This window comes from Octopus bimaculoides, chromosome 24 (assembly GCF_001194135.2).
Source record: "Octopus bimaculoides isolate UCB-OBI-ISO-001 chromosome 24, ASM119413v2, whole genome shotgun sequence".
Lineage (NCBI taxonomy): Eukaryota > Metazoa > Mollusca > Cephalopoda > Octopoda > Octopodidae > Octopus > Octopus bimaculoides.
In genome coordinates this window covers 34,246,374-34,259,613 of record NC_069004.1, presented here as the reverse complement: position 1 = coordinate 34,259,613, position 13,240 = coordinate 34,246,374, and the positions used below count along the sequence as shown (strand labels likewise).

General features: G+C 33.5%; 1 protein-coding gene across 1 annotated transcript in view; it reads left to right on the top strand.

The window, feature by feature from the left end:
- The window catches only part of LOC106882105 (fasciclin-1), a 73,669-nt gene that overhangs the window by 49,725 nt on the left and 10,704 nt on the right, over positions 1-13,240 (top strand). Inside the window, exons 6-7 of the mRNA XM_014932667.2 lie at positions 10,718-10,883; positions 11,293-11,407. Coding sequence (XP_014788153.1) covers positions 10,718-10,883; positions 11,293-11,407 — 281 coding nt within the window. The remainder of the gene's footprint in view (positions 1-10,717; positions 10,884-11,292; positions 11,408-13,240) is intronic.

Below are 13,240 nucleotides of genomic sequence, written 5' to 3'. Positions count from 1 at the left end.
CACACACACACATATATATATATATATATATATATATACATAGACACACACATATAATCATACACATACATACACACACTCATATAATCATACACATACATACACACACATACATATATATATATATATAATTAAAATATGATTACACCGGCGGTGCACCAGCATGGCCGCAGCCACAAGGTTAAAACGAAAGAATATTTATATAATATATATATATATATACACACACATATACACACATATACATATATACACATATATACACACACATGCGTACGCACACTTACATATCTTAGATGAACACAGTGAGAAAGAAACAGATTTGGGTAAGCCATATTTTTTGTTAGAACTTGATATACATACATGCACCAGGTGTATATACTGTATTAGAAACATGATCACTGACTCACAATCTTCTTACACACACACACACACACACGTTTACATTGACATATTCACACAGAATCGCAACCACACGCATTCATATTGAGAAAAACGCATAAACATACACGTATATTACACACAAGGAAAAACCTCTACTCACAAAAAAAAATAACATTACTTTGCTAAATCTGTTTATATTACTTCAAACTTGTAAATAGTACACAAATTATATCCGCAAATATTTCTCCATTTCTGTTTCCGTCTGGGAAAGAAATTGTCCCAGTTTCTCTTCGAGACCAAATTCGCTAAACAATGCATTGATTAAAACAGGAAAAAAAAAAGTGGCGTCAAAGAATTATTGCTAAAATTCGATGACCAATAGAAATTTCCTTAGCATTTTTCACCTAAAAGACCAAATTAGAACATCAGTTAATGATATATGTGGCAATTGAGTGGCCAAGTGGCTAAGGGTGTTGCATTCATGATCGCTATATGGTCGATTCGAGTTCGAGACAGGATGGCACGTTATGTTGTCGAGTAAAACAATTTATTTCCCGATGCTCCCGTCCACTCAACCGTAAATGTGTAATGATGCAACGGAAAACCTTCAGATCAAAAGGAATGCTGGCCCGCTCACCGAACCACACGATGACATCATTCGAAAGCTAAAACGATGTAAAGCGCATTGTGATCAGCAATACATAAGCTTATCCGATGACATATATATATATATATATAATGCTTTTATCCAAAATGGAGATGAACACCATTCCTCCATGTGATCGACTTCAGAAATTGTTAAGATATTAAGATATTTTTCTATTTTGCTCAACATGAAATCATTGGCAGCCATCATTCACAAATAAAGAAATTCCATCCATTCAGCTCTCATTTTCATCGTTCGATATTTACGTACGTGTGTGTGTGTGTGTATTACACTGTAATAAAGTCACAAAAGTAACCCAAGGGGTGAGACTTTCGCGCATAAAGCTCATCATAAAGCTTTATGTCGTAAAAAAAAAAAAAAAAAATTACACATTTTTCTGGGTCCCCTAAGGATCCATGCATGATACCTGCAAAAGGGTCCGTGTCGCACATGAGTAAATGAGCAACGTTAGCAAACACGTAGGTACAGAGCAACTTTTGTACGACCTGTGATGCCATGTTAGCACGAGATGCGACGCGTGGTCACACACACATTCATTACGTAGAATGGTTGCTTAATATAATCGACATACTATTATCTATGTCATTATTCATATGCAATCACTTATTATTATCATTATAATTCTCATTATTATTATTACTGTAGTTAAATACGACTAAAGTCATAATACTGATATTAAAATATATTTTTTGTTCCTTTTCCTTTTAAATGAAAATTAAGTTGACGCATAATCATATTGGACATGTTAAAACCTACAACCATAAATTGAATTTAACACAGGCTGAAATCACTAAAATGGCGTCTCATATGAATTCGTTGCGAGGGTTATGATGGTTCTATTTTTCTTCCTTTTCTGTTTTTAGCCATATGCACACAAACAGGAAAGCATGCACAAACACATACATACATACACAATCGAGTATTTTGACTTACAGACTTTTTTCTTAGAAAATTAAGAATGTAATCTAAGAGTAAATTCGATCTGACATTTTGGAGCTTAAAGTTTTTAGTTTAAATCTGCTCACTCTCCAATTTAGTATTTGCAAACATTGCATTGTGTGTATGTGCGTGTAAATATATATATATATATATATAATATTATATAAACACACATACATAGTAATATTCATATATAAATGAATATTCCCATGCTCCCATCGTTATGATTAAGTTCAAGGTCCACGTGTGTGTGTATGTACTTAAAACAGCTTTTAGCAATGAAGCTATGCTCCAGCGGGTAAATGTATTTTCGATGTGGGTCCTTAGATTAGGGGCAACTCTGAAACATATATCGATTTTTGGTGGCCGAGCATGATCCTGATGGAAGAACACCTATCGTCTTGAAACCAAAGATGGTCATTTTTCTTCTAGCTGACTTAAGCCGCCCGCAGTAGATTTCCTTTGTTATCGTCTGGTTTAAAAGTTATTCACCATATTCACCTGAATCTAAATTTTTGCTATATATATATATATATATATATAGATATATATATCGTTATTGGTTAACGATTAGAGAGGAGAGCTATTCCATACAAATGTGAGATTGTTTTATGGGGTCTGTTGCGACTCTCTCCCGAAGATGCGAGAGTCACAACATGTGGCCATGTTTGTAAGTCGTTAATAAACACATTATCTCTACACTTCTTAAACATTGATGCTTGAGCGTCCTCTCTTTACTGATTATTGCTATCACTGTGATACGTCCATCTACCACAGCCGCATATATATATATATATATATATATATATATATATATATATATATATATATATATATATATACATGCATGCATGTGTGTGCATATATATATATATACACCCGTGCATAGATTAAACATTCACATGCAATGTTAGTAATACTACAAATACTACTACAACGAACAGTAGTTGTAGCAGTTATAGTAATAGTAATAATAATAATAGTAATCATATTATACTCATTATTATTAGTAGTAGTAGTAGTATTATGTAAAGGAAACGCTAAACGATTTATATTGTCGAAGCAGTTACAAGTTGAAAGGTCACCCAGTACAGGCAGTAACGCTCAATGAAATATTCCGGTGTCAACCGGTTCAAGATAAACATTAACAATAAAATATGGATTTCCTCATCAACTTTAGCCGCATTTAAAGTGTTGTTGTTGTTTTTATTTGGTTCAATTAAACGTTTAGCGCAAGCTTCCACGCAACTTTCGTTTCCTTTTTCACCCACTTCCTCCCAAGCACATTGTTCTATTGCCACCCCACATCAGTGCAGGTTGTGTGCATATTCATATCTACGCTTATATTTTTATTTATAAATGTGTATATATTATGTGTGTACATATATCCATGTGTTTATGTATGTATATGTATGTAGAAGTGTCCATGCATATTCCTGTATGTATATATATTTATGCATGTGTTTGCGTGCTTTTATATATTCATACACACAAGAGCATGCACACACACACACACACACACACACACACATACATACACATTGGCTCATTAATCTAAGCAGCGGAATTTCAACTACGTTTGATCGAGATGTTCACCCTCAGAGTGTACACAATGTGTCAACAGGTAGTTGTGGCTATGACTTTATATGAATCAAAGAAGTGAGAAGAATGGCCTCAAATAATAACAGAATATAGAATACTTGTCACCATATATAAAACATTTTTTCCCGAATAAAAATATACTATTTAATACAGAGATAGACAGACAGACAGACAGACATATCCATAGATTGATAAATAGATAGATATCCATAGGCAGATAGATATAAGGATAAATAGATATCCATAGATAGATAAATAGGTAGATAACCATACAGGATAAATTTTTTTCCTTAAATATTCTTTCAAATATATATTCCCAGCTTGAGTTCAGAGTCGTAACCCAGCTAATTATGATTTACACCGGGCCCCATTCTTGAAATCAATTAATCTGAGGGAATCGTTTGTTATTTGTTATTTCACCCAATTAATAATAAGCTTACGGATCCAGATACTAAAAGACGTGGCCTCTTTTCCCTTCACTTTTTCTATATACACTGAAGCAAACGAAATGTTTGTTTTTTGGGTTTTTTTTTTATCTAAGCACGTGTTCGTCTGAATGGAGTTTACTGAAATAAAACGATATTGAAAGATTTTTGCAACTGAAACAAGTGCAAGTTTTCCGTCAAGCAGTGATCTTTTCAAGAAGTGTTTGCATACATTTGGACTGGACAATTTCTATCTCCAATCGCACTGTAAGGACTGTATACACACACACAAACATATATATATATATATATATACATTTATACATTTTTGAGTAAATTTTATATACATATATATACACACACACATATATGTGGGAGTAAATTTTATATACATACACAGATACCATGTATATATATATATCATGTGGATCACTTTTTCCTGTACATTTCTACACACTATTGCGCAAGATTAATAACTTTAGCTATGAATTGTAATTAAAAAAAAAGACCAAAATGCCAGGAATCCACCAAAATAAATGGTTATATAAAGTTGTAACTTTATTGAAAATTTTATTGAAAGATTTCATCTGGTTCATAAAATATTAAATCAAATTTATACCAACGCTGGTCGGTGGTGTGGTTTAGAAATGAGAAATATGTGTAAACATTTCTAGGGAAAGTCGTTTTAATGTTATATATGTAAATCTGCGAAGGTAATAAATTTGAAAAAAAATAAATAAAGCTGTGAACATTCATAGAAGTATTAAGGTAACAGTTAATGTTTTTTAAGATATTCTTGAAAATTTGTATTTCAATTAATATTTTAATTTAAAATATTTGCATAACCGCATTATAACATTATCTTCAGAAGGACTGCGTTAAGTCTGTATGTATATGCGTGTATAACAATGTGTATATTCGCTTGTATTATATATATATATATATATATATATATATATATATATGGAATTAGTAAAAGCAATTTGAGGGTACGATGACAAACAAATGCATTATTTAATGAAAGACGACATAAAGAAACCGTACAAAAGCAAACTATCGGAAAATGTGTGAAAATGAATACAGCGAAGGAAACAAAGCTAAACTTTAAATAATTAAAAAAAGCAACATTATTATGGATTAAAAATTCTAAAACATAAAAGTAAAAGAGATAGAGAAAATATTCCACGTTTAAATAAGGTATGCAAAATAGCTTATACTAGCTAACGGGTGTAAACCGGTGTAAAAATATATAAAACATTAATATTTTAAATTTAACAAAATACTGAACGTGTGTTGCTACGCCGAGCGATTTAGTGCACGTTTAAACGGTATCGTATCTAACGATGCAGTGCGAAGTGGTTAGGATATTCAACTAATGACTGCAATGTCATGGGTTCGATTTGCGGACCGGGCTGTGTGTTGTGATCTCGATCAAGCTGCTTCATTATACCTAGCTGCAGTTTACTCAGCTGTAACCGTGCACAACCAGTGTGCTGATACAACTCTGTTTATCGATCTGTCACATCCTGGATGTTTAGCTCCGTCAAGAAAGGGGAGGAACTGAGTAATTGTGAATATCTAGCCACGACTACCTAAGCACTTAAAATGGCTAACAAAAGCCAGGTACATGTTACCATATCATTCTCTTTCAAGTAAAGACTGGCAGAACTACTATGAATACCATTATAAAGGAAGCTGCGCGATTAATTTGGTGTCTGTAAATTCATCTAAAAGAAAGTAATTATTAAAGGCTACGCTGTCTAGAAAATTCTGTCTAGAAAATTCTTAAAAATCCTAATACACCAAATTGTAGTTTTAATCATATTTTTTATTATTCAAATTTTAAACTACAAAATATCAATTCACTGCAAGACAGCACCTTTTTAATACACAATAGCGTTCCCTTTTCGTATAATCTCTCTCTCTCTCTATCTATCTATCTATCTCTTAGGACTATCACATGAAATCTGTCATATATTTCCGATTCTTAATATCTTTGTTTTTATATACGAAGCAAAACATATATTTTAAGCTACAATATTTTCGACACATTTAGGTCATTCTAGTAATGTATATATGTGGAATGTTATTTACAGACATTTTTGTCAATGATGAAACAATAGTATTATTTAATCAAATAACCGAAAGGAAACGTCGTATCAAATTTGAAACAATGTGAAAGCAAATGTGTTGGAATATAAGCTAGACTATAATTAAATGGTGAAACCACATAACCAATGAACACATTCTATAGAAAGCCAAGAGCACTTATTCAAATCCTAACAGAACGGAGATTAAATCTAACAGGTCACATATTCCGGCCACCAGAACGACGTCATTTTAAATGACATTACTGTGTGAAAGGAGGGATTGAAAACTGCATGGCGTAGAAAATTCGAAACCGTCATGAGAAAGGCCAATACCACATGGTCGGAGATCGAGAATACAACAACAGACAGAAACCAATGGCGTCAACTTACTGCCCGATATGCTCGTGAGTACAGGAAAAATTGATACGGATAATTGTAGAGTAACATTTGAGTGAAATAAACTAAAAGTAGAAAGGAAAATGAATGTTTTTTAAAGATGCAGTTACACGTATTAATAAATAGATGTATACGGTTATGTAATCTAATCTAGAATATGTTTTGAATATGAGAATATGTAAGTAGTTTAACTGAAAACGGTAAAAAAGGTTAAAATAAAGGCCATTGTAGCAATAGAAAAGTAATGAAGTTTACTTGAAAGAAATTTTTAGGTCATTAGATCATTAATTAAGTTTCAACAGAGAACAATGATTTGGTCTAAGATTTATCAGTTCAATTGATTGTGTAACTTTACAAGATTTCAGAATTTGGGTAATTCCGTAGCTATTGTATAAATTCCCTGGCGTAATATTATAAAGTTGGAAAGATTGGTGAAGATTCGCTTTTTCTGAATCAACATCGGCAACGTCGTAAATACTTGAATAAAATCAGTCTATAATGACTTTTGGTCTCATCATTATTGTTTTTGTTAATTGTGGACTAACACAGTTACGAGATCGGAAAATTACACATATATATATATATATGTGTGTATATATATATATATATATATATATATATATATACTCTCACACAAGGTAGTTCCCATAGCAGAATCCTTAATCACGGCTATTATGAATTCTCTCTCTCTCTGTCTCTCTCTCTCTCTCTCTCCACACACACATACATGAGTGAGTAAGAGGGAGTGGAGTTGTGGGGAGGGGTTGCACGTCTGAGTTTCTCTGAGTGATGCAGATACAGTATGGTATTCATGTCCAACAATGGGGGCGAGAAAGAAAAAAAGAGCCGTAACACAGGTGAAATTCGCCGATCGATCACCACTAAAAATCGATGGCAAGAAATGATTATCAATCTAAGTATGGAGATCGATATAATTAAGTAACACCTTTGACGGCGATGTCATATCATGAACAGAGTGGAAAGATTTAAAGCAATAAAAGGAGAAACGAATATCTTCGTTTCTGTGCGTCTACGTCTACCTTGTACGGTTTTGTGGGTATGAATTCGTTAGGACATGTACAGTTATAGCTGATCATTGATGATATAAAGTTTAGTTATATACAATTGCAAAACTACTACTACTACTACTACTACTACGACACATGCACAGTAGTTGTTCCTGGGCAGGTCATATCTTTTAAATGTCCTGCTTTCTAAGTTCAACAATGGCGCACTTAAATAATTGTTAACATGTCAGCGGGTTGTTTTTATGGCCGTCTCTATGCTCTATTCTAACTCACGTCTCTTATCTGCCAATATCGACATCTGGAGAGGGGGACATCTGATCTTCTCAAGTATGTTAATTGATGACTGAACACGGAGTGAGATGTGATAAATATCCTGAATTCAATATGTACATATCGCCTTTACGTAAAGATGTAGTGACAGCTATATAAAAGAATAGCTGTGTGTGACTGTGTGCGCGTCTAAATATATAGACGTGTGTGTGTAGATAGATAGATAGATAGATTAGATAGATATACAAACAGAGAGCGGAATGGATATGTGTGTGTATATTTCTCTTTTATATATATATATATATATATATATATATATATATATGAGAGAGAGAGAGAGAGAAAGAGATAAGTGTATGTTTAGATAGATAGATACAGAGGGACAGAGAGGGGGATATGTGTGCATGTATATATATATATATATATATATATATATACACACAAACACACGCACGAAGATGAATGGATATATAGTAAGATATGGCGAGAGAGGCTGAGAGAAGGCTATTTGTTAGTGTGCATATATATGTGTGTTTAACTCAAACATGGGGAAATATTTTAGATAGGTGTAGACCCAAAGCTACGCATGCTCAACCGGATGTAGATATAATAGAAACACAAAATCAAAATCCTTCGTTAATAGCAGGTCTGTTTCTGCCCGTTTCTCTTTTATACAAAGAACTTCTCTTGGACATGGAATTTACTGTTATGGTCCAATAGTTGCATCGAATTTACATAAAACAATAATAGACCGATCAACATCAAAAAGGTTCTCTCATGCTTTTATATTCAATACATACATAAAGCCGTACATTCTGTGCGTATACACACACATACACACGTACATACATATATAAGAATTGATGAGACAGGAGAGAGCGTGTAAGAGAGGAGGAGGAGGGGAAATGTTATTCACGTGTGTTCAGCTGTGTGTGTGTGGGGGGGGGGTTGTTCGGTCGTATATGTATGGTGCACAGACATTACTAGATGCTTCATAATTATAAAAGAAATATTTTTTTTATATAACCTGAAGATCAGTGATTCCCACCCCTGGTTGCCTGCAGAAGTAGTACGGGGGGTCCGTGAATTAAATGCAATATATATATATATATAATCATATTAAAACACATTTTAAATAAAAGGGTCGGGAGCCACTGTGAAAAAGTCGGGAGCCACTGCTCTTAAAGTCAAGCTGGCAGAACCGTTACTGCACCGGTCAAAATGCTTGGCAGAATTTCGTCTGGCTCTCTACGTTCTGAGTTCAAATATCGCTGAAGTCGAGTTTGCCTTCCGTCCTTTCGAGGTCGTTAAAATAGGTCTTAAATGGGCACGGGGATCAATGTGATCGTCTTGACTACTCACTCTTAAAAAAGTGCTGAACTTCTGTCAAAATTTGAAACCATTATTATTAATGTTGGAAGAATGGCCAGTGTGAAAGGACCAATTCTGAGCATGCAACAGGCTCTTGCCCTGTTTTTCGGACACCCGTGGCTTTGTGGGTTTTTCCACGAGGACCTTAAAGCGCTTCCCCTTTCGGGAGTTTAATTTGTTTAATTTTTAACTTATTTATATTGTGTACACGCGAAAACCCATTCTATCGTCCTGTTTTTGTCTTTAATGTTGTTATATGTCTTTTAAAGTTATTATATGTGAGCCCTTGTGGCCAGTAAAAGAATAAATTATTATTATTATTGTTGTTGTTATTAAGGCGGCGCGCTGGTAGAATTGTTAGCACGCTGGACGAAATGCTTTGCGGTATTTCGCCCGTCGCTACGTTTTGAGTTCAAATTCCGCCGAGGTCGACTTCACCTTTCATCCTTTCGGGGGTCGATAAATTAAGTACCAGTTAAATACTGGGGTCGATGTAATTGACTATCCTCCTCAGCCAGATTTCAGGCCTTGTGTCTATAGTAGCAAGGATTATTATTATTATTATTATTACTACTATTACGATAATGGCGATGATATTTTATGATTATTATGATGGTCATGATGATACAGATAACAATGATAAGTGATGAGGATGAAATCGATGATGGATGTGGTGATGATGATGACGAGGTTGTTTAGAGCGTTCAGCTTCTTTTATTCTTAGCTTCATTGATCACTGATCTATACAGACACAGTTCAATGCGTTTGACAAATGTTAGAGGAGAACAACACACAGACATTATATATATATATGTCAGTAAATAGTGGGGTTGTGTTAATATAATGTATGGGTATATTTTTTTTTTTTATATATTATTGTTTTATATATTATTTTCTTCATTTTGTACTTCTTTGTAAAAAAACATTTTCATTCTCCTTCTTCTTGATAATTTGCTTCATCGCAATGAAAACCGGTTAGAAAAAATCTTTATTAAATTATGCTCCCAGTTCAGCATTCTGGCTTTTTTTTCATTTTCCTATATATATATATATATATATATATATATATATATGTTTGTGTTCATATATACTAATTCTGTTTGCATGTATGTGAGTGTATGTGCATTTGAATGTTTGTGTGTGTTGTGTCCCATTGCATACCAGAGTATGTTTAAGCGTGAATATATTTTTGTTCTGTGAATGTATAATTTGTGGTCTTTAATTGAAATTATCTACGGTTGTGCACGAACAAATATAAAAGAACAATATGAGAATAAATATGTAAATAAGTATTAAACAAATATACATTATTCTATATCTATTCACATTCGTATACATGCATTTGTGTGCTTATATATTTGTGCAAATGCATTGACAGCCATGCATATATACATATGTTTGGTACCTATATATTTACATTTATATACACACATACATACATACACACACACAGAACACATAATGCACACGTATTTATAAGCACATATGTATGTATATCAAATATACGCATAATTAAAGTTACTCTCATTTTCTTTGTCTTTGCAGTCAAATTTCAACTCTGGTTACAGATGCTCTCACAGACATTTCCGACCAATTCCTCAACGATGAGGGAAAGTTCACGTTCTTCGTTCCTGGCAATATGGCTCTGAAGTACCATTCATTGGAGAAAATTACGTCGATTCTCCAAGAACCAGTTTACGAAAGATCAAAGGTAAATTCGATTTGGAATTCCTTGTCCTTTCTTCCATTATATTTTTTACCCAATGTCCTCAGCCAATTCCGCCAAGTGTTGCCTTCTAGTAAGCTTGTTGGAAGAGAGTGAATGCTGGAGTATATATCTGTGAGAAATAAAAGGGCTCTTGCCCTGTTGATCAAGCACCCCTGGCTTTTGTGGGCTTTTCCACGAGGACCTTAAAGCGCCTCTCCTATTGGGAGTTTTACTTGTTTAATTTACTTGTTTTTTATTCTTTACACGAGGTACAACACATTGTATCGTCCCGTTTTTGTCTTTTATGTTGCTGTATGTCATTTAATGTTTATTTTATTTATAATCATCATTATTATTATTATTATCATTATTATGTCCTCTAAGTTGCATCTTCCCTATTTATCTATTACAGTTAATATTGCGACATCTAATTACGGACCACATATTGCCGCTGTCTGAGCTCAGCACTCACAGATTGAGTAACTTAATGAGAAAAGAAGGAATGGAAGTAACCAAAGACAAAAAAGGTAACTAGTTTCACCAAACTCAATAATTTAACGTTTAAATTCCTCTGAAAAACTTTTTGCCATTTTTAATTTCTCTCATTATTTTATCTCACCTTCCACCTACATCTGTTCATATACTGCAACTTTAAAGTTATTGAATTCATATAAAAAGGAAAAAAACGGTCGCTTGACCTACAAAAAATAACAATCGTATCGATTTGAAATCTCACTCCATGGTGTAAAAAACTGAAGGCGACATTTGATAATGGAATCTTAGATACACTACGTCAGAATTATAAACAAGATTCTTTGACTATTGTCATTTGTTACAGATCTAACCAATCATGGGTGATCTGGATCGGAACACAAACAGGCTACATGTTACCTTGAATTGTAGTGTACAAGTCTACTCTGTAGACAAGTCCTTCTTAAGAATTTTCGGTCAAAATTCTGTATTAAGCCTCTATTTTCCGAGTTTCTAGATTGGCCACCAAACATAGAAATGGTTCTAACGGGGTTGTTCTCGATAATCGAGAATGTTTTAGTTATGTTCTACCTTATGGCTATAATTTATGCATCACATTATATGAACAATGAATATTCATCTAGAAAATACTTGAACATGTCGCGCATATTTATGCTTATCCCATATATTAATTGTGTAGTAGTCAGTGATTTATTGTTTACATTGGAGACTAGTGTTGGGATATTCGTAGAAGTTTTGGATAAAATACCACATGACATTTGATCCGAATCTCTAAGCTGAGTTTCGTATGAAATGCCATATGGTGTGCTATCCAAAGTTCAGAACTTAGGTACCAGACAAACATGAAAAACGAAAAACGTAGGTACCGGGAGCCGATTTCTTCGACTTCAGCCCATCAAAACGGTGCTCAGAATGACTGCAGTCCAATGAGCGAAAAGCAGGAGTTACCATTACAACATGTGGAATCTCAAATATAATAAACGCAATAGTAAATTTGCTGTGGAAAGCGTCAGCCAAGATTCCAAAGAATTCGTGTTCAAAGATTCAGATCTCATTACCAATTTATTTACTTCAGATAATGAACAGAATTTACAGAAAAATCTGAAAGAATGTTAAAATTTAATCATGGTTTTATAATCAATAAAATATACCTCTTAAGCATAATTAAAATTTTAATTTAAATTCATGAAATATTTATGAGCTAAAGTTTTAAAATTAACTGTATCGTATCTACGGTTTTAATTAGCAATAAAATAACTTTCAATCAATGTTTATTTGAAGAACTGCACTAAAGTGTGCAGCAATAATTATGTCAGTATGTCTATATTCTAGAAACTGCTATTATTTATCATAAAACTGTCCCACATCGTTTCGTATATGAAATAGATAATCGTTCTCAGATACGAAATTCAGCCACATAAGAAATATGCAAATATTGAGCATTAACTAAATATTATGGTAAATATTATTTTCTGAGAGGTCCGTTAGTCATAAATAAATAAATACTTGTTTAATTTATTTTATTTTTTACTTTGTGAATTCATTATCATAAAATTGCGCAGACACGGATACTGTGCTTGTCTGGCCAGCTGATCGGCTTCTGTGGCTTTCAAGTCAGAGCTTTCGATCAGTGTATTCGCCATTGGAGCAGCGCATGCTTTTGTGTTGATATATATATTACTTGTTTCAGCCATTGACCTGTGGCCGTTCTGGGGCATTGCTTTGAAGGGTTTAGTTTAACAAATCGGCCCAAGTGCGTATTCTTTCAGTCTGGTACTTATTCTATCGGATCTTTTGCGAAAAAAACCCCAACACCGTTTGTTGAGCAGTAGGCGGAAAACATAATGTCACACACACGCAAATATATA